The sequence below is a fragment of the Rhinolophus sinicus genome, linkage group LG04 (genome assembly GCF_036562045.2).
Source record: "Rhinolophus sinicus isolate RSC01 linkage group LG04, ASM3656204v1, whole genome shotgun sequence".
Taxonomy (NCBI): domain Eukaryota; kingdom Metazoa; phylum Chordata; class Mammalia; order Chiroptera; family Rhinolophidae; genus Rhinolophus; species Rhinolophus sinicus.
The window spans coordinates 79,207-101,455 of record NC_133754.1 but is presented as its reverse complement, the minus strand read 5'-3'; the positions used below and the strand labels follow the sequence as shown (position 1 = coordinate 101,455).

At 48.8% G+C, this 22,249-nt stretch overlaps 1 protein-coding gene across 12 annotated transcripts in view; it reads right to left on the bottom strand.

Annotated features, from left to right (window-relative positions):
• FBXO25 (F-box protein 25) overlaps nucleotides 1-22,249 on the bottom strand; it is a 57,477-nt gene that overhangs the window by 9,606 nt on the left and 25,622 nt on the right. For 9 of the 12 annotated variants that reach the window (XM_074329249.1, XM_074329256.1, XM_074329252.1 and 6 more), the window contains 7 exons: nucleotides 18,380-18,483; nucleotides 17,665-17,714; nucleotides 15,109-15,201; nucleotides 10,003-10,096; nucleotides 8,775-8,959; nucleotides 3,227-3,409; nucleotides 59-202 (listed from right to left, as the gene is read on the bottom strand). In XM_074329249.1, coding sequence (XP_074185350.1) covers nucleotides 59-202; nucleotides 3,227-3,409; nucleotides 8,775-8,959; nucleotides 10,003-10,096; nucleotides 15,109-15,201; nucleotides 17,665-17,714; nucleotides 18,380-18,483 — 853 coding nt within the window. The remainder of the gene's footprint in view (nucleotides 1-58; nucleotides 203-3,226; nucleotides 3,410-8,774; nucleotides 8,960-10,002; nucleotides 10,097-15,108; nucleotides 15,202-17,664; nucleotides 17,715-18,379; nucleotides 18,484-22,249) is intronic. The other 3 variants (XM_074329250.1, XM_019713670.2, XM_019713672.2) reach the window with 1 other exon arrangement.

Sequence of the window (22,249 nt, the reverse complement as noted above, 5' to 3'; positions counted from 1 at the left end):
GTATTTGTTTCACCCAATGTTAATCCTCAAATTCCAACTGTGTGTTTAAAATCCTTACCTTCCAGAAGAGGATGCTGCAGTGCCGACAGAAGTGCAGAGTGTCCCCGTACTGCTCTCGGGGCGGGTAGCACTTCTGAAGGGCGAAGTATGTCAGCTTCCATTCGATATGACCGTTTTCTGAAAGGATCAAATGTCTGCAAAACTAGACATAAAAAAACTCTGTTTAGAATCAGTTGGTTCTCCTAGCAGAGCACTTTTGAAAGGCAGTGCAATGCATGGAATACTCAATGACTTGAAATTGAACTTGGATTAAATCAAATAAACCCTCAACTGTCACATAGCTGTTTCACTTACATGTTCTCACCTGGAAGGATCTCCAAGGCATACTATTAAGGTAAACGTAAGTCTCACCATTGTTTTGCACACCTGAAACTAACACTACACTGCATGCCAACTGCAACTGAGAAAGAAACAGTAAGTTACAAGCACCGTGCAGCTGATATGGGACTTGTATCTAGAATACACAAAGAACACTAACAACAGTAATAAAAAGACAACCCAATTAAAATATGGGCACAGGGGACGGCCAGTCAGCTCAGCTGGTTAGAGTGCGGTGCTCTTAACAACAAGGTTGCCGGTTCGATCCCTACATGGGCCACTGTGAGCTGCGCCCTCCACAACGAGATTGAAACAACTACTTGACTTGGAGCTGATGGGTCCTGGAAAAACACAGTTACAAAAAAAAAGGGGGGGGGACCCAGAACTTGAAAAGACATTTCTCCAAAGTGTACAAATGGCCAAAGATGCTCAAGGGTCAGTCACCAGGAAGTGGGGCGAGCCACCACCTCACACCAACGAGGACGCTGTGTCAAAAGCAGACAATAGTCGTGTAGCAGAGGAGGTGGAGTGGTCGGGACCCTTGTCCACTGCTGGGCTGCAACAGTGCCGCCGCTGTGGACAAAGGCCGGCTGCTCCTCAGAAAGCTGAACATGCCACTGCCATCTGGCCCCCGTGTCCACTCCCAAGGGAAATGGAAGGGCGCGTCCACACAAATGTGGACGGACAGCGGTGCTCACAGCAAGGAGAAGCATAAGAGCCCCCCGGGGGAACGACATGTGTCCCCCAGCTGTTGAGGGACAAACACCAGGTCTGTGCTGAGTGGCCGCCAGAGCGCCGTGGGGAGGGCCACGGGCTGGCTGGGGCTCACGTGACTGAGGCGGAGGACTTCATGCTTCCGGGACCAGAAGCCATGGCTGCACTTTCAGGAAATGTCCAGAGCAGGGCGGCCCCCAGGAGAAGACGATGGGACCTTCAGGCCAGCACGAGGGCTACAGGGGTGGGGCCTCGTGTGAGGTGTGGATGACGTGTCCTGAACGGCTCTGAGGCGAGGGGCGCAGTGTGAGTGGGAGCTTCGTGAAGCTGTGAGAAAACAAGTTCATGTCTGTGCCTGAGCCGAGCTCTATGCACACACTGAAGGGTCAATAGGGTGCCCATGGGGGAGGGGAGGAGGGGCCGGCTGCCCCTCTGGACATGCACAGGCTGACTCCGCAGATATGGGGGTGGCTTCCAGGCCTCCGCAGCAAAGCAAGTCGGTGGAGGGTCTCGCCCTCCTCTGTGAAGTGCAACAAAGTGAGGTGTGGACTGGTACTCATGGAGACTCGTCCACACACACCTCGCTTGTATATTTGAGAATCAGTTTACTTTTTAAGACTGAAAATAATCACTTGGGTAACGTACGCATACTCCAGGTGTGTCTTTGAGGACTTTGTTTGAAATCGTGATGGAGTCAATGAGAAAATTCTTGTCTCTAACAGAATTTGCAAAGAGGACAGCTTGAGCAACACAAGCAGTTACAGGTCTGGTTACAGTGCTTTCTGTGGCCTCCGCGCACTGTGAAAGATAATTCCTGGGGAGTAAGACAGCTCCCGGGGTCTCACTCCCGCGCTGTGACTAAGGCCAACCGAGCATCTCCCGACGGTTTGCTCTAATCTCAAACCCAACGTCCGGCCACAGGCTCAGGCCACCTCTTCCTTCTAGCACTGTCTCAACTGTGTCAGCCATCCTTCACAGGTCACCCGGGCCACCCATAAAGCCATTTCCAGCATGCTGGTCTTTCTTTGGCGTCTCACTGTTGGTTACTGAGCCCTGAAGAACACATCATATATTTTGGATGCTGTGTTTTTATATTTGGTCAAGAAAACGTATGCAGGCCAGACGCACCTGTAAGTGCTGACTACTCACTGGAACCACAGAAGATGGACTCTCTTAATTTAAAGCAGCTCCTTTCAGGAAATGCAAGGACCTCTGAAGTACCTGTCGGCTCTCTGACCACACCCTAGTCAACAGCTGGGGCTGCAAACACGCAGGGGACGGTGGCCAGCCAGGCGCATCCCACCGGCCCGTATGAGCAGACGAGAAGGGTCCCACACCGGCTCCACTTGTCTCCGCCACCCCAGACGTACCTCATCCCCTCTGTCCCTGGGCTATAAACCATCCCCTCAAATATGCTGCCTCCCCCCATATCCGGTGCTGACTTAGATCTCGATCTACTTCCTCCCTATTCAAGTTAACACTGGATTCTCTGATCTACCCCCAACAAGCCTCCCCCCCAACAGTCTCCTGGGGTCACCCATCACCATTGCAGGACTCAGTCTGACTGCCTGGGAGCCGCGGCGCCTCGTCTTGAGCCCCTGGGCCTCCTGAGTGGACAGTGTCTGCAGTGCACTCAGAGCTCAGCACTCCACGGCGTTTGTCACCATCTCAGCCAGAGTTGGCTCTCAGGATACGCATGTGCCCGCCTCCCCTCTGGGAAGGAGCACAGCACCCCGAGGATGACCGGCTGCGTGATGCTCTCTGCTGGGTCCCACACCAGAGCCAGGGGAGCACAGGGAAGCAGGCACTGGACAGCCACTGCTGGCCCCCAACCACAGCAACCGAGGCGCAAAGGGCGGCCTGACTAACGGACACACACCGCGCTGGGAGTCAGCAAACTGAAGGGAGGAGATGTCTCCGACAGACGAGAAGAACCGAGCACGTCTGTTCTGGGCTGTGTTCGGAATCGGGGTTCTAGAACACGAAACGTAAGCTTTCTCAGCTGTGGAAGAGAATTCCCAGCATGTGCACTTCTGACAAACTCCGAGCATTTCTGGTTCTGTAGCGGTACACCTGGAAAGCCAGCACCCGAAGTGGCCAGGTGGGGGCAGCCTTTCCGGCAGCGGGGACTCACCTGCTTCTCTGCAAAGTGGTACTGGCACAGTGCCTTCCACAGCCGCCTGTCCTCACTGAGCATGCGGAGTGCAGGGGTCACCTGGCCCAGCGTGACGATGTCCCAGCCATCCGACAGTCGGTACAAGATGCTGTTCAGCGTGTGTAAGGGAAGGTCGCTGAGAGTGAGGCTGTGTCCCACCTGCTGGGAGACACAACAGCCGCCTTCCGTCACTGGGCCTAACGGCCAGGCGACAAGAGGTGGTTCACGCATGGCAGCACAGACACACCTGAAACACGACTGCACCCCCCCACCTGCGCAGCACACACACCTGCGTCCAGTCCCTCATCCTCCTCTTGGCAGCCAGGCAGAGCTGACCAGTGAGTGACGGACTGGGAAGCGGAGAAGCCAGAGCAGGACAGAGGCCGTTGTTGCCGACAGCTCCTCCACGACCCTGTCCACGTGTGAGCTTTATTCACTAGCCGGTGACACTCAAGACAGACACCTGGACAGTGTCAGGTTCTCGGCCTTGGGCCACTGCAGCCAGGATAGTGGACTAATGTGTCACTGAGGTCCCTTCCAGCTTTAAACCTCTGACTTCCCATGTATGAGGCACATCTCCCTCACACAAGCTGGCGGTCCTCACTGCCCTCGTCCCTCAGAAAGGCTGGCCACAAAGACCGTCCGTATGACACCGGGGGCCAAAGCAAAGGGCCTGTGGCCTTCAGGGGACAAGAGACGTCTGGGCTCACTGCTCACCTGCGTCTCCCCAGGAGCCTCCTGTTGGCAGACGGGGTCACGTTTCAGCAGTAGGGCCGGGGGCGTGTGACAAGCCTGCATGGTCCCACCCAACTCTGCCCCCGCTGCCCGCTGGGACGCTGGTACCCAGACACTCCTGCATGCTCCCACCCTGGCGAGATTGTCCCCAGCTGGTCAGTGTACTCAGCCCTGGGGACAGCTGGCTTCCTTTTAAGGCTCTGGCAGCCCTGGGCACCGTGGGCGGTGTGGACGGATTAATCCTGGGTGTGGTGTGCAGGGTCTCCGTGCTCTGCATCCTCGCCGCTCCCATCACCGTCCTGCCATGGAGCCGCCGCGGGGTCTTCCTGGGCACCCGTGGGTGACGCGAGGTTACACTTCTTCCTCTTTGAAGTGCGCTGGCCGCTGGCCATCATAGGACCTCAGCAATGGCCAACAGTTATGTACGTACCTACCGTGTCCATCACGTGTCCCTTCACTGTCACACCCCCACGTGAGGTAGGACGCACACGTAGGCACCGTCAGGTCCTAATGTGGGCTCTGTGCCCCGGTGACACCCAGGTGCCCGCGGGCTCTGAGACGCAGGGGCAGGGACAAGGACTCGGCACTGCCCGGGCACATCAGATGCAGGGCTGGCCGGTGCCCCTTCCTCACCACTTGCATGTGGCAGACGTATGGGTAGGTGTGGGCGTGACTTCACCCCCAACTTGCAGCCCCAACGACATTACAAGAATCAAGTCTTCTTCTGAAGAGCGGCTTCATTCTTTTAGTGTATGTGCTGCCGAAGCGAGCATGGCTTCACTCTTTATCAGACGGGACGTCACGAATACTTTATTGCAGAAATCCCAGGCTGAGAGTGGAAGGCGCCAGGGGCTCAGGAAGGAGCCATGGCTTCTGTGGTGACAGCTGGTTGCCTGCGTGTCGGGAAAGGCCCAGACACACGCACGGCCCTGCGGCGACATGGAGCAGCAGGAAGGAGGTGGCACAAAACTCTTGCCGACAGTATGTCCCGAGCCACACTGCTGCTGGTTGGCGGGGCGATGTCACCGGGACAGGAACAGTGGCCCCTCCCTCCAGCTGCGGGACAGTCTCAGCGGGTGCCCTTGTGGTAACAGAAGCCTTCCTCATTCCACTGCTCGTCACGGGGACAAACCATGTGGCTCCCAGCACTCGGTCCTGCCATGAGTCAGGGTCAGGGTTTCTGTCTCTCGTGCCCACTGAGCTCCGTCTAGTCTGTCTCCAAAGCACCTGCCCCTTCCTCAGCACGGAGCTGGGGCACAGCAAGGGGTTCTGCTTCACCCACGGGCTGTCTCCTCCTGCCACCTGAGGGGCCCCTCTCGGCGTCCCTTACACTGGGAACAGCCCAGGCTCCCGCATGGCCCCAGGCACCAGTGTTCAGCGTGGCCTGGCGCTGGGCTCTCTCTGTACTTCCTCTCTCGCACCTCGTCCCGGGCACCTGGGCACCCGGCACAGCTGTGACAGCACCAAGCGCAGGTTCCCGCGCCTCTAGCCACGCAGTTCTCTGTGTCCCCTGGTTCTGCAGTGGCATGCTGGCGCCAGCCTGTACTGGCTCACAAAAGCCAACTGCAGCTCTCAGGAACTCTGCGACCAGCTGACTTCTCCTTGGCTTGACGTCAGCCTCATGGGACACCGACAAACGCTACCGCAGGCCTGTCCCCAGACAGCTAGTTTCTGAGTGCTGGGCGCACCCTACCTCGGTAACTGCCACTCCTCTTTAAGGCCCTGCTGCGTCACGCCGAGGCCATGCTGGGTGCACATCTGCTGCACGCCGGGCCCGCGTGCCAGGGCCGGTCCGTGACATCTCCTGGGGCACTACAGCCTCGTCTCCTGACCCGTGAGCAGGCCCACAGCAGGTGTCCTAAGTGAAATAGCCACGGAGTCATGTGCCAAGAAGGTAAGGGAGACATACACGCGTACCACGCCCACACCTCGCAGCATAAGAAGTTCACTTGTTTTACAAGCAAGGAGACATCAGTGCTGGTGTCATACAGACAGACTGCACACATTCACCACATGGCTGTGAGTCTTGGCAGAGGCTTTGCCATGAGTGGGGCGTTGGGGCTCTGGCGCTCGTCACAGGCCAACGAGCAGGCCACACACACGGGCTCCACTGGTCACAGAAGCACCAGCCGTTCTGAGGATGAAACACCAGCCTTTCTTTCAGACTGAGTCAGAAAAGGGAAGCTCGTCAACTCAGCACCAACACTGCCGAGGGCCTGGCAAATGTCCACACAAAACTGTTTCTGTGATTCTGGGTCGTTCGGCCCCGGGTCGCCATGAATAGCACCCCACACACGTCTGACTGGACTGCAGGTCGCCCAGAGCACTTTTCCCTGTGGGTTGAGTGGGACACTGACGACTCACAGTCACAGGGGATGTAGCCTAGACATCCCGCAAACCGAGGAAGGTGAGTATGACATTTACGTGTAGTTGACAGGTATTTAAAACCCAGTAGTCTCATGGCACACAGTACATCTTAATTTTATTTCTAATAAGCCACGTAGAAATTAAAGAAAAACTGCCATGTTTTCCAGAAAAAAATTTTTGCTAGCAGAAAGTAGTAGCTTGATGACAGCCATGGTTTCCGTCCACTGCCGCAAGGCGTCCCCCCGTTGCTCCTGGAAATGACATGGGGTGCGGCCTTCATAAGCAGTGGTAGCTCTCGTTCCCAGAAGCAGCATGACGGGGGCGCCCAGGGTGAGCCCCAGCGCACACAGAGCTGTACACAGATGGAGCGACTGCGGGTTCCTCATGTTCTGAAAGCCCTTCCTCACTGGGACCTGTGGGGCTCCCGGGACGATGCGAGCTTTGGATCAAGGGCTGTGTGTCCGGCACCTTCTGAGGGGGGTTGTCGGCTCACTGGGGAAGTGTCAGCCCTGAGGCTGCCAGAAAGAGCTCGACCCCACGACCCCGTGCGGCTGGGACTGGTGGCAGTGACCTGGAGGCTCCAGCCCTACCTGCTGGGGTGGCCCCATCACTGACTGTAAATTAACAGGTGGCACGGAGCCCCGGGGTATCTAGATGAACTGTCTCCCATCTCACGGGCTGCTGGACACCACAAACTCATTCCACTTGCTTTAGGTCACCTTCCTACCAGGCGACACCCCATTGAATGAGTCCTGCAGCTGGACGATGACCCCCTACACGGGCCCAGGATACCAAGCTCACCACAAAAGGCATGCGAGGGGCACTCGGGCTGTGCCGAAGACACCCAGCACCCACAAGCCACGCAGGTCCCAAGGCTGTTCCGAGGTCTCCGTGTGATGGGAGGACAGCCGGTTGTCACTGAGGCCGTCTCGGCTGACGTGTCCCACTCTCTGACTGACTCTCACACCGGCACCTTCTTTTCCCTACTCTCCAGCGTGACAGTGTGGGACCATCACCCCCAGCCGAGGCAGTACGCGGATGCTGCAGTAAGTAGAGCCAGCTCCGAGACTGGGTTGGGGTGTACCCCGGCCAAAGGCCACAGCCCCCCAGTATCTCCTCAGCGTGGCCACCGACGCCCTGGAGGGCCAGTGAGGTGAAGCACGGGCCACTGTCCCCCTACTCCCTGCCAAGGCCGTGTGAACAGAAAGGAGACCCAGAGGCAGCGAGCGGAATGCCACACACCCCTGCTTTCTCTTCCTCTCCCCGCTGGGACGTGCTGGCCCCACACTGGAGGTTCTCTGCTGTGTCCACTGGTCCGAGGCCGCTGTGAGCCCTTTCTCTCTGAATCATGTGCAGGCCCTGCCTGCAGCTCCTAGCCGAGTACTCTCTTCCCTGGGGAAGCTGACCACTGAGCCCACTGCGGCCACCACAGACCACACTCCCCCAGAGCGCACTGGCTGAGGTGGCGCCAGCATTCGGACCAGCCATGTGAGGGCCAGATGGCATGTGGGGCACACACGGCCTGGCCACTACGCCAGGCCTCCACAGCAAGCACTCTGCATGTGTCTTCCAGATGCCTCGCCTGTGTGAAGGGCAGTGACCAGAGAGCTAAGGTTCACTGTGGTGTCACATCCGTGGCTCTGCTTAGCTCGAGTGACCTGAACTGACTCCAGACCCATAACCAGGGAGTCACTTTCACTCTGTAAATGCCGTTTAGGTGGCAAGTAGGTGGCCAACACGGTGAGATATTCCCAGGTCACCTGGAAACAACTTCCCTCTCATGGAGCCTCAGGTTACAAAGGGAATTGTAGCCCCATCAGAAGGCAGTCTGCAGAACAGTTTAGACCGTGGGCACTAAGATATCTGTTCTGCTTATTCTTTCTCTTCACAGGATGAGAGAGAAATAGAGCACAGCCTAAAACACGGGCTTAGTTAATGGGGTAACACTTTTCTTGCTGCAACTCATCACCAGAATAAACAAAGACCACAACTGCCCCTTTTCCCCCATGTTCACTGTCGCCAAAGAACTGTGAGCAGGGGAGCACACAGCACACAGCACACAACAGCAGAAAGACCCAAGCGAGAGGAGAGAAACACCCTGGAGAAGCAACTAGATGAATGGAGGCAATCATGGCAAATACAAGTGAGCTGTAATGTACTGAGTGTCATTTTAGCCCCAAACACCTAATTTTCTTTAAACGTAAATTTACCACCTTGTCCCCATGGAATCTGCTCTCTGCAATAACAACTATAAACCATTAAAGGGTCTTTGGTCTTATTCCATTTTAAAACAATTAACACCTACGAAAGGGTGAAGAAAAAGCATCTTTCCGAAAGCTCAACAGTCTTCCACACAGAGTCGAGGTCAGGACTTGTGTGGTGTAAAAGCTGTGGCCTCACCACTTTGAGGCAAAGAAATTCCTACCTGCGGCATCTGGAGGTTCTGGAGCTGCTGCTGCCAGGCGAGGACGGTCTCCAGGCGGCAAACCCACACGTTGATGTTGCCAACCAGCACAGACTTGCCGACCCCTCGGATGAGCACGCACAGCGTGGAGCCCAGGTCGTGCAGGAGCCCTTTGATGAGGCGCGGGTTCTGCTGGTCGTGGAGCACTGGGGCGACAGAACACAGCCAAGGACCCACGGCTACCACCGCCGCGGAGAGGACCCGGTTTCACACCCCGTGTCCGACTACAGAGGACCAGGACGTGGTATATACAATCGGTCCCGTGCGGAAGGAGTCCTCACACCTGCTGCCATGGGGACGGACCTGGAGGACACTCTGCCGCGTGACAGGAGTCAGCCACAGGACACATTCTGGGAGTCTCCTTATATGAGGTCCCTAGAGGAGTCAGATTCAGAGGGACAGGAGGTAGCTGGTGGGTGCCCAGGGCTGGGGAGGGGAGGCAAGTGAGTGTTTCATGGGGACAGAACGTCAGTTTAGGACAATGAGAAAGTTCCAGAGACGATGGTGGGGATGGTTGTATAGCAGTGTGAATGTGCTCAATGCAACTGAACTGTACTGTACGCTTAGAAATGAGTATAAGAGCTAAGTTTATATTATGTATACTTTGCTGCAGTAAAAACAATGATCTAACTTCACTGCAACTCCAAACTGGCATCATTTCTGAGATACCACAAATATAAGATTACAAAAAAAACTTTAAAATATTTCCTGAAAGTGTATTTTCGGTTGAGTCTACAATTTTGACTTTAAAATTGTCAGTCTCTATTTTCTTTTATACTTACAAAGAGAACTGATACTTAAAAATGGCTTATATTCATAAATTCATATATGTGCATAAACTTAGGATGTGAAAGTTAGAGTTCCATTATTATTGGCCACTAATTAATCAATACAGACATTAAACTACAAAGAAAACTATAGTTTACTTGATGCCAGGTAAGATTTCATCAGTTAACTTTGCTTTCTTATTGGAATGTAGTCCTTTGTATGCAAAAAAAGCAACTGTTAAAAGAGTAAACAACAGGAACAGAACATGAAGACCTGGAGGGACCAACCTGCAAGCCTGTCGTGATGCAGCAGACATTATTGTTTTGACAATACACATGCTGGGGAAAAATAAGATATCCCATCTCCTCACAGTAAATTTCATCAAGATTTAGACGATTAAAAATATCGATCATCCTCTTACCCTTTTGAACGATTTTATCCAAAATGTTGAAGTAATTCTTTTGTGCCACACCACTCAATGAAGTTAACTGGGATTTTGCAATTAGCTGCAATAGCTTAAAAGAAAGAGGGAGAAAGCTAAGCATACATCTATTTAATACGCAAATACAAACCACAGTGATCTATATGCAACAGTGTGAGAATGTGCGAGGGACCGAGGAGGGAGTGCGGCCGCTCTCTTTCTCCTGCGTGAGACCGCGTTTGTGACGGGCCTTAGTGCTCAGTGACCTTCCGAGGACGTGACACCGATGACTGCTGGCTCAGGATGTCTGGCCCACTCTCAAAATGTAGATTCCAGCCTGTTTTTCCCTGAGGAATGTTTTCTTCATCTTGTCTTTAAACAGCTGTCCAATCCTACTATTCTGCACTCCTCTTTGAAGACAAACATTACCAATGTGCCCGGTGTCCTCTGGCTGTCTTCTAAAGCTGTTCTTTTCTTTCTAAGCCTTTCAACTCACAATTACTATTCCTTTGTCCTCAGCTTTCTCAGCTGTGCCGCCTCAGTCCCCTTCCATGGTGTCCCAGTTGCCGGTTCCCCTGTTCCTTTGGCCCCGTCATATCCACCACAGCCCTTCGTGGCCTCTGTCCTTCATCTGTCTGTCTGTCTCACACTGATCTATCTGGTTTCCGTCCTCCCCGGCCCGTTCGTGTTTCCCGACCATTGTCTGTCCCCACCGTCCCCGCCCCACTGGTGAGCGTCCTGCTGTCCCGCAGCCCTGGGGAGGCTTCTGCCGGTCCCCACGTGGACCTGAGTCTTGACCCTGTCCAGAGCCTGTGTGTGAACACTCATCTCCGAGTGAGGCAGGTTCCCCGACTGCCGCCCTCAGGAGGCCCCAGGGGGCTCCCCAGGCATTGGCAGCCCCACGCTGTCCTCTCCCTTGTCCCATGGGGACAAGGAACCCCATGCTATGTGACACATGGACTCAGGAGCAGACCTGAGGATTCCAGGATCTTCTGTTACAGCCGACATCGGAAGATGTCGTTTCTCATCTTTCCTCCTACATGAATCTTATTTTTAGGGCATTAACACATTTTATTGTACAGTTTAGACCAACACATTTAAGGGGAAAATTATAGGTAACGCCTGGAGTAGTAGCTGACAGCCAATTCCCGAATTAACACTAAGAAAGTTTTTTTAATTAAATACATCTTTTTTGTGCTAAGGAACTCTTTTGGGAAGATTCTGTTTTATAATAAGTGATGAAGTTCCTCCATGTCCAAATACCAAGTTTTCTTGCAAAGAGAAGGTGCCTAAAGGTTTAGTAAACTAACTGGCAATGGTGATAAACAACGCCGCTCTTTATTTTTAAATAAACAGGAATATTTTGTAAAACTTTTCATTCCTATATGGTAAATATTAATAGATGTAACTCACAAAACCAAAATCTCTTCCAAAGAGTGAAAAGGACCACAGAGCCTTCACGAACAGGGACTACGTGTCCTCCCGTCATCGACATAAACTATAGTTTTCTAACACCGTGTAAAAATCCTGTGAAAAAGACTTGAAGTCGCCAGCAGAAGGCGAGGGCGCAGCAGCTGTCTTAGCTAATTATCCACAAGGACTGGGTGACGGTGGAGCCCCCCACACCAGCATGTGCAGACACAGGAGGTAAGAGAGACAAGGTTAACAGGTGACAAGGAAAATGTTAGGTTAAAATGGTGGTTACGTGAAAAGGGCAAAAGACATATTTACTAAGAAAATGGAACCAGACACTAGCCTCTTTTTTGATAAATATATAGGGCAAAATCTGACATTACCTGAAAATATAAATACTGTAGCAGACTTTTATATATATGTCTTCAAATTTCAAAATTCTAAAGGATGTGGAAGAATTAACGGAACTGCCAAAGCTTGTTTTACAGATAAGCAGAAAAATTACATCCTTCAAATAGAGAATGTGCATTTTTCTCGTGTCAACAGAATGTTCACAAAAATCAATTATGGAAATGGCCACAAAGGAAAATGTGACACATTTCAAAGAAGCAGAGACCTTACAGGCCAAACTCTGATAAGACAGTAAAACCAGAATTAAATAAGGCAACATACAACTGTAGCTATGTGAGATTCAAAGTGCATCCCTAACTAGGATCAGGAGAAAGTGAGAACTCCGCGTGTGTGTGTTCACGACGGATCCCATGAGCGCGCGGGTAAGACCCAGGTGCTGCCGTTTATACCTCCCAAGTCAGTGTGACACAGTGTCACAGTCTACTCTTCACTGAGCAGAGCAACTCAGCGGTTCAGTCTTCACTTTTGGGTTCTTTTAGGCTTATAATCAACAGTAAACACCGAGTGACTATTATACAGGCACTGTTTCCAGTACTTGACACCATCAGGCTGCCTAATTCTCAGAGCACACCTATGAGACGGGTACTGTCACCCCTCTCTTCAGGGAGGAAACTTGAGTCCCAGACGTGGAGAAATGCCCTGAAGTCACACGGCTACACGAGGAGCAGGACGGGAACACGGGCCGTCTCCTGCGTCTGCACTGCGGGGGCCCACACAAGGCTGCTCATCATCACATCGCGAGTGTCAGTGCACAGTGAACGGCTCCCAGCAGCATCACTGGTCTGAAATCTGACTGTCTCATTTTAAAGTCCTCTCAATTTTACTGTATCCAATCAGAACGGAATGTGACCTAAACCTATGAGTAGAAAGTTCTCAACTAGATGTTCCCGAAGCCAAAGCGGAACCACCCCCTATACGGGTGCACAGACCCCACAGGCTGTTTTTCTGGGAGAGCTTCACTAGTTCCGCCGTCATGCTCTCCCACAACCTGTGGCCCCCAGGCCACTGCCCGAAGGTTAAAGAGCGTCTCACGACAGAACTGACGCAGGCTGCATGAAAACCGAGTTTCCCACTTGGGAACCAGCCCGAGCAGACACAGTTTGTGCGACAATTTCCACTTTCTGGATTGTTCCTCTTCTCCGTCTTTCTGGGAAATTACTATCCCACGTGACTGTCTCATTCTCTGACTTCTAGGACCGGCAGAGAGAGAGAAACACGATTGTTTTTATGGAAACTGAACTGTTACGCAATTTATGATTTCAGTTGTGTTCAAAGAACTCTTAGTTGCTTGCTGTGTTTAGTCATGCTCTACAGTTTTCTTACTGACAGGATAAATGTGCTTGAAGTTAAGGAAGACAAAGACGGTACCATATACTTGCAGACCCTACAATAATGACAATAATTCCAAAATCCTAAATAACTTGGACACGCTTCAGTCGGCGTGCCACTGAATGAAGGAAAGGCCAGCATGGCTAATGTGTGCACATAAGCGAGACCCTCCACTGTGATCGCCAGTTCATGGTGTCTCTCCTGAAAACATCACAGCTACAGCATCGCATTTAATCCTGCTGAGGTCAAGCTGTCTGGCTAAAGACCGTGTCCTTCAATTGTAAGCAGGTCCCACGCTGTCGTTTCTCGTCTTTCCTCCTACATGAATCTTATTTTTAGGGCATTAACACATTTTATTGTACAGTTTAGACCAACACATTTAAGGGGAAAAATCATATAGGTAACACCTGGAGTAGTAGCTGACAGCCAATTCCCGAATTAACACTAAGAAAGTTTTTTTAATTAAATACATCTTTTTTGTGCTAAGGAACTCTTTTGGGAAGATTCTGTTTTATAATAAGTGAAGTTCCTCCACGTCCAAATACCAAGTTTTCTTGCAAAGAGAAGGTGCCTAAAGGTTTAGTAAACTAACTGGCAAAAATGTAATGATTTTAGAGAGTCCACCTGGCCATTCACACTTGAGGTAGGGTTTGTGGAGCATATTGAACAGTGAGCAACTCACAAAACAGTGCCTGAGAGCGGTGCCTCACTCATTCGTCTTGAAGTTCAGTTCAGGAAGAACCAGAAACGAGTGTTTTCCAGGTCCTGTGTTAGGTGGCGGGGGTGACGGGGTCACTGAAGAGATTATTATACGACAATAACGTAGCATGTGATTGGGTCCCTTACCACAAAGTTCAATACAGCAAACAAGGGCTTAATTAGCAGCAAGACCAAAAATTTTAGAGTCCTTTTCTACAGTGTCATTGAACTCAAAGTCCTTATTTTAAAATGTCATATGACATTCAAAAAAGTCACTGGATTTCTGTGAGAGGAAAAGTTCGTAGAATCAAGAACAAGAAGGCCGTAACAGAATTCCCCATCCGTGTGAGGACAATGGCACCCAGTCTCCAGCTCGGCTTTTCCCGTGACTTGTTTCTCAACTTTACTGGATCTGTGCACGACTGCTGTTACGCCTTTGTCTAAATCCGCCCAAATGGGGCCAGCATGTAAGCGGAGTGTGTTCTGGGCGCTTGCACGGCCTCTCGGCGACGGCCCTCTGCAGTGGACGCTCAGCCTCACAGTGTCGTGTCAGAGGCTCAGGGTCGTGGTACATGACGGACAGCTGCTGCGGCCCCAGCGCCCATGACAGGCCTGCCGGCCACTGCATGCGGGCCGCCCTGACTGCAGCCTCACTCCCAGACCCTCATCGCGGGCCGAGGTGTGAGCTGCTGAAGCCACACAGTCTCAGTAGAAACAAGAAACAAGTTTCGAAATCTTCAGTGAACCAGACATTCTAGTCGCCTGAATCTTTTTCGTTGTTTTCATGGCTTCGCTGTTAAAGGACCCATGAAATACTCAGGAGACAGGGAGGACTTCATCTCCAAAAGCAAGTAACGTTTAAAGAAACCTTGGGGGTTACAGGGACCAAGGCAAGTGAGTGTCCACAGGAGAAAGTCCCAGGACATGAGAAGTTGTGTAAAGGTCAGAGGGAGCAGCAGGGACAAACGAAAATGGCTTAGCTTCCCCATCACGGGGACACAGTCAAGGAAGGGGCCGGATCTTCCTTCTGGAAGCTGATAAGACCAATAAGAAGCTGAGTGACATTAGAAAAGAGGACAAAGAACCCCCTAGAAAACCATACTTCTAACAGAAGAGAAACTTTTGTCACTAAACACACAATAGGCATATTTTTTACTCCAACACTCATTTTGCTGGGTCAGCTTTTCAACATAGCCACGTGCAGAGGAACAGGCCTCTGAGTGCAGACAAAGGGGATGGGAGGTAAACACTTACTTTGACCACGTAATTGAACCTGCGGACGTCCTGAATGGCACTTGAGAAGTCCAGGCGGTTGAAAGCTTCACCCAGAGTGCAGTAGCCATGCCGCTGGAAGCAGACACAGGACTGTTAGAACTCGACGTCTGAGCCACTAGGTCACAGGGCACTGACAGTTAAGGCGAGTGAGTCTGTGCAAAGTGTTTTTGTAGATTTTGGCAAAGGGCATTTATTTTCAATATAACTTATTCCATATATAGATGATGGTAGAGTAAAATTATAGCATTGCTAAATTTAAGTCATTTGTGGAGAATCGAGACAGTCTGCACTGACATATAATGGTACATCGGGTGGGAGGGCAAAGCAAGCCTAAAATCATAAAAGAAGTGAAGTACTGCAGGCCATGCAACTAGAAAGACATAAGGCAGGGGTCTGCCCTGCTATGAAGATGCAACGACTAAACACAAATACGTGTGCGCAGACGTTCGATTCCTCTAGAGGAGTCACGCAGGCCTGTGGGTCTGGCAGTCTGTCCTACACACAGGTCAAGGGCGGGAGGCATGTCAGCAAGTGGGGACGAGGGCGGCTCTGCGAACAGCGGCCGGGAGGAGAGGGCAGGACACAGTGGGATGTGACGACGGGCAGTTTCCAGGCGGGAGCAGGGGATGCCTCGCCCCCAAACCCAAGAAGCTGGTAACTAGACCCACAGGTCCAAAAGTCAAAGAAAACAAAAGAAACACAGGACTTCGTTTTAAGTACAGAAACACTGCTGCCACGTTTCAGGTGTCTTCCCTTAATGATATACCCTGTATTCTATGTGGGTTTGCGTACATCTGGACATTAGGCTTTAGGGCTCCTTTCAACACAATCTTCTGTATTTGAAATGTGAAGAACATTTCAAGAGATTTTCAACTCAGAGTTAATCAGATATATAAACTGGGGAATCATCACAGAAAACATGAGGTGAGGCAGGAGAGGGTCTAGAGAAGAGGTGAAAGGCCTTAGTCTCCTGTAAAAGAGGCACAATGAGGGCTAATTAGGCTCGCGCCCAGCTCCCAAGAACAGTCCTAATGTGTGCACAAACCAACAACATGCATTTACTTAAAACGTTCAGTATATATTGTTACTGAAAATCTACTATGTTCCTGGGAGCTATGGGGGGAGCAAAGGTTTGATAAAATCTGAAATTAATCACAACTGATATTTCTATTTGAACTTCTTCCCAACGAACGGAACCCTAACTGCTGGTGTGACAGACTCTTCTCCAGGTAGCCACCCTTCTCACAACAGCCTCTCTTTGGGGAATTAAATCTGAGTCACAGAGCGAATTGCAAAGGGCATGTCTGAACCACACGAGCAGCCCATCTCCGAAGGGGCCGGGAACCACGCACACAGGAAGGGGCGCTCAGAGGCTACAGGGCAGCCGAACTCGGCCACGTTGACAGGCAGCAAGTACCTGGTCTGCATCAGGTGAGAAGACGAGACATCTGGTGAGACCAGACACAGCTGGAGGCAGAAGGGCCAGCAACCAGCTCTGAGTCCTGCTCCCTTCCTGAGCCTGCCTACTCTGTTCCTCAGGGACACACACCATCTCTGCAGACTCACCGTAAAGCCCCCTTCTGGTGCTTACACTGGCCTAAGTTGGACATCGTTTCTGTCATCAGTGTGGTAACAGAGCAAATGAAATATTTAATAGTCTTTCACAAGCTCAAACTACTTCAGGTTCCGCCAAACTCTTTCTTCTAATGGTGTGTGAGACTGTGTGCTAAGGACTGGCGTCGTTTCATCCCCACGTAACAAAAGGAACCATCACCAAACGGGTCCAATAAGTTTTCTGTCTCAGAATCTAACCCTTAACCTCATAGGAAGGAGAACTAGTTTCAGGACATCCATTATTAACACTTCTGGAACATTTAACGAATGCTAATGTATCATTATACAATTGCCCCCTAAATTATTTCCCTCAACTGCTATAAAACAAGGCAAATGCAGAGTTTCTCAGACCGCAGAAGGAAGTGTCCCCAGACACCACGCAGAGGAAAAGGAGACGCAGAACTAGAGTAAGCAGGCTGTTTGGTGGCTGATAAAAAAGCTTCAGCCAACTTGGCAAAAGAAAGGAGGGGGAAGGTTCAGACTGATCTTAGCAGAGTCACACTCAGTTACTAACGTCGTATTAGCAACTCTCCATGTTAAATGGGGGTTTACATGTTCTCAGGGCTCCCCAAACACAGAAGGTCCACCAACACCTCCCTGCTGGTACCAGGGGCTCAGCATTAATAGCTTTGGGGGAAAGGTGGGGAGACAATGTCAAACTATCTCAGGGCCCACGTTTGTTCTGAAACAGGCTTTTTGTTCATTCAGATTTGTACCAGAGGCAGTAACCATACACCATGCACACACGTTTGAACATGTACACACACACACACACACACACACACACAGATTCACTGTATCAGAGATCATCTGTTAGAATGTGATCCATAGACTTGATATTGAAAAAAATTATGTTATGTTATATGACATATTCAACAGAAACAATACAAAATATGCTCTTTTTTGTAACAGAATACTTACTTCTCTTGTGCTTTCTTTATGGACATAGATCCATTTTTCACGATAAAAACCTAGAATAAAAATTAACTTTGTTTTTAAAATCCTGTGAATCATTTCGAAATGAAGATTTTCAGGAACTTAAAATAGTTGCATACGCTAACAAAACTATCTAACTATTGTATAGATAGGAGATGCTTTTACTTGGTTAAAATGTAAACAGAATTGCTTTGTTTCCTAACATCAGTTTAGGAGGTGCTGAAGCATTATATGAAAAAATGATTTAAGGCAGTACCAACTCTTAGTAATGTACAAGAAAATTAGCGTCACCAACGACTGCGGTGACGTCAAAGCACAGATCGGTATAAAATGCACTTATTAATAAATGATCATGTACCCTGACAAAACATTCTGTTCTCTGTCACTGCTTTTATGCGGTGTTCGATTTAAGTCAAATTTTTCACAAAACTCAAATCCCAAAGCTTCCAGGATCATGACGACCACTCCCCAGAGGACCCTATCTCCTTCAGCAGACCGAGTGACTGAAACATTTCTCAGTAACTCATGGATGTGCTTCAGAAAGTCGGCCACAAAGTCAGTGGGCAACACTGACACGTGCTGTCATTTACATGTCTGTCTCATCTTTTGTTTCATTGGATAGCACTGCCAAGGCAATCTGGTATGTCAAACATATTCAACAAGTAAAATACCATAAAATTATTAATGAACGTGATCTTACATTGAGTATTTGTGTCGTTTCTAAAATGGCCCTTTTTCCTTTTTTTAGATGCATACTCATGTTCTTCATTACTGAATATTTCTTCATCTTCACTATTTAAGATTCTGCAATAAAGATACATTTGATTAAAATATTTTTACAGGGAGATCTTCACTTGACTGTAAAATATGATAAATATTTGGTTTGCATTTAAGGAAATCAAATTAAAATCATGTTATAAATTCTGAAATCAACCAGTTACTTTTCAAAGCAGCACATCACAGATTTGAAATTACAAGGTTAATGTCTAATGTGTTCTTTTTGTGTTGGGAAATCTGACATTTATCCTGGTTCTCTCAAAAAAAGTTATGCCAGGAAGTACTCAACATGCTTTAGAATGTCCCAAGGATTTTGATACACTCATCCAAGGTAGTTTCAGACTTCAAAATGCCTTTTGAAAACATGGAGGTTATAAACAAAACTATAAACACTCTGGATAAGAGTTAATGTGACAATATGATACCCGGTACTGACTAATGACTTGATGTATCCTGATCCAATGTGCAGTCAACACTCAACATTTCTGTTTATCTCCCATATTTTCAAAGACTTAATTAACTGTAACTATTACTGCATTATAACTTTTCCTTATTAATTAATCATCAGCCAAATAATGGTAACTGTTAAGGCACTTAACTGAAGGAAAGATGAAGTAGAACATTCATTTTTCCCATTTAATACATCTAATTAAAAGCTTTCTCAATTTTTATTTTACTTTTTTTATGAAATAAGGAAATTAAATAAGGCAATAACTGATTAACGTGAACACATTTGCTTTAAAAAAAAAGTTTCTTCCTTGTAGCAAAAAAGACTCTAAACAGCAATCCACCCCTCAAAAGTACACATGCACCCACTTTGTTTTAAATGTAAAAATGACTTCATTTCACTCTTATTTCAAAGAATATTTTTGCTTGATAAAGAAATTTAAGATAACATTTAAAAATTTTTTCAGTCCTCTTAAGAGACTGTTCTATTGTCTCTTTCATTGTTTCTTCTTCTTTTTAGTTTCAGGTGTACAAAACAGTGTAATAGTTAGACATTTCACCCCTCACAAAGTGATAACCCTCTCCCACAATCAATTGCCCGTCTGACATCGTATGTATCTACTACAATTCCATTGACTCTATTCCCTATGCTGTATTCCATATCCCGTGAGTCTCTATATATATTAAATTATGTTATAGTTGACATACAGTAGTGTTCAGCTTCAGCTTCAGGTGTACAGTGCAGTGATCAGACATCTACACCGTCTCCCTGAAGTGGTCTCCCTAATAAGAAATGTGCCCATCTGACACCCTACAAAATCTCTACAACATTATTGACTATGTTCCCCAAACTGTCTTTCATATCCCCGTGGCAATACTGTAGTTACCAATTTGTGCTTTGTAATCCCCTCCCCTTCTTCATCCCCACCCGCCTGCCATCTAGCAACCATCAGTGTTTCCTCCATATCTCTGAGACTATTTCTGTTTACTTTGTCATTTATTCAATTCTTTAGAGTCCACATATAAGTGAGGTCATATGGTATTCGTCTTTCTCTGTCTGACTTATTTCACTCAGCATAATGTTCTCTAGGTGCAGCCATATCGTTGCAAATGGTAAGATTTCATCTTTACAGCCGAGTAATACTCAATTGTATAAATGAACCACAGATCCTTAATCCAGTTGTCTATAGGTGGGCATTTCAGTTGTTTCCAAGTCTTGGCTGTTGGGAATAGCGCCCAGTTCTCATCTTCAACACACTGATAACGGAGTGTTTCCTCCTGACAGCAAAGCGGGGCTCTGGGGAGCTGAGCCACCGGCAAGCCCGGGGCTGACCTGACGCTCAGAGCCAGGGAGGGCGCTGCACACAAGCTCCTACAGCCAGCGTTTGTTTTGAATAAAAACTGAATTTGCCCAACTGTCAGAGCAGACTTAAGCAGCACTGGCAACAGTTACAGATCATCCAGACAAGCAAAAGTGCATTGAGAAACACTAACCACATGACATCCAGTGGCGGGCAGCAAATAACACCAATCCGTGGGGACTGGCTGATCCTGATTCTCTCTCATGTTTAATCTCAAGCTAGTTTGCTGTCACTGACTTGAATATTGAATGCAGAAGCTTTCAAACCTCAACAGCTTCTCTAGAGACAATCACAAACACATTAAGGAAAAAAGGAGAAATATACTGCTCTCCAGAAACTGTCACAGAAACGAAACCAGGCTACAGGGGAGCAAACAGCTGGCAACAATGTCATAAGGAGAGGGGGGACAATCACTCGTGCAGCAGAGAAGAGGAACCCGGCAAACGCCTGAGACACCTCCCATGGGATGGCCAGCCCTCAGGTTGTCCCATGTCTCAGGGAGGACAGTCCCTTTTACTCCTGGCTGACACACGGGCAGACTGGCTGCAGGAACCACATTCTTCTAGCAAACGTGTCCACAGAGCATGTGGACAGTAGCTCCTTCCGGGCTCCTCACACCAGTGGACACCAAAGGCAGGCGTGGCCAGTGAAGCAGCTCACCAGAATTCACAGGAAAGCCCGGGGGCCAATGTCAGACACAGCACCTTGTCTGAGTCAACACAGGATAATCAAAGGAAAATGCCTACTGTAAGAAAGTTAGTTGCTATTTTTACAAAGCACTTTAAACAGAAAAAAATCCATATTTTTTTGTGGTAGTTATACTGTCAGGTTAAAAAAAAAAAAGGAAAAAAAGCGTAAAAGTGTGTGTGTGTGGGAGGAAATAAGTGCTTCCAGATGAAAATATGTAAAAATGTTATTTAAGCAGACCTGAAGTGAGTGCCACCATACTCTCAAAATGTTAAAAATACAAACTGCCACCCAAGAATAACTGTACCCACTAGAGTTGTCCTGCAGAATTGAAAGAGAGATAATAAGTTTTCCAGACAAGGAAAATCTAAAGGAGTTCACTGCCACTAGACCAGCCTTACAAGAAATATTAAAGGGACTTCTTTAAGCTGAAAGGAAAGGGTGCTAAATAGTAACAAGAAAACATATTAAAGTATAAATCTCATTGGTAAAGGTAAATCAATAGTAAAATTCAGATATTCTAATGTAAAGGTGGTGGGTTAATCACTCATAAAGCCAGTATGAAGGTTAAAAGACAAAAGTAGTAACAGTAACTGTAACTACAAAAATCTGTTAATGGATATGCAAGACAAAAAGATGAAAACTGTGACATAAAGAAACAAAACATGGGGGGAGATGTAGAGTTTTAGAATACATACAAATTTAAGTTGTTGTCAACTTAAAATAGACAGTTATGAGTAAGCCTTGTGGTAAACACTAAGAAAAAAGAAAAGATACACAAAAAATAAAAAGAAAGGGATCTAAGCATACCACTAAATAAAATCATGAAAGGAAGAGAAGGAACAAAGGAATTACAAAACAGCCAGAAATCAATGAACAAAATGGCAATAAATACGTGTCTATCAATAATTACTTTAAATGTAAATAGACTAAAATCTCCAATCAAAAGACATACAGTAGGGCTGGCCCGGTGGCTCAGGTGGTTGGAGCTCCATGCTCCTAACTCCAAAGGCTGCCGGTTCTATTCCCACATGGGCCAGTGGGCTCTCAACCATAAGGCTGCCAGTTCTATTCCTGGACTCCCTCAAGGGATGGGGGGCTCCGCCCCCTGCAACTAAGATTGAACACAGCAGCTTGAGCTGAGCTGCCCCTGAGTTCCCGGATGGTGGCTGTCGGTTGGAGCGCGTCCTCTCAACCACAAGGTTGCCGGTTCGACTCCCGCAAGGGATGGTGGGCTGTGCCCCATGCAACTAATAACGGCAACTGGACCTGGAGCTGAGCTGTGCCCTCCACAACTA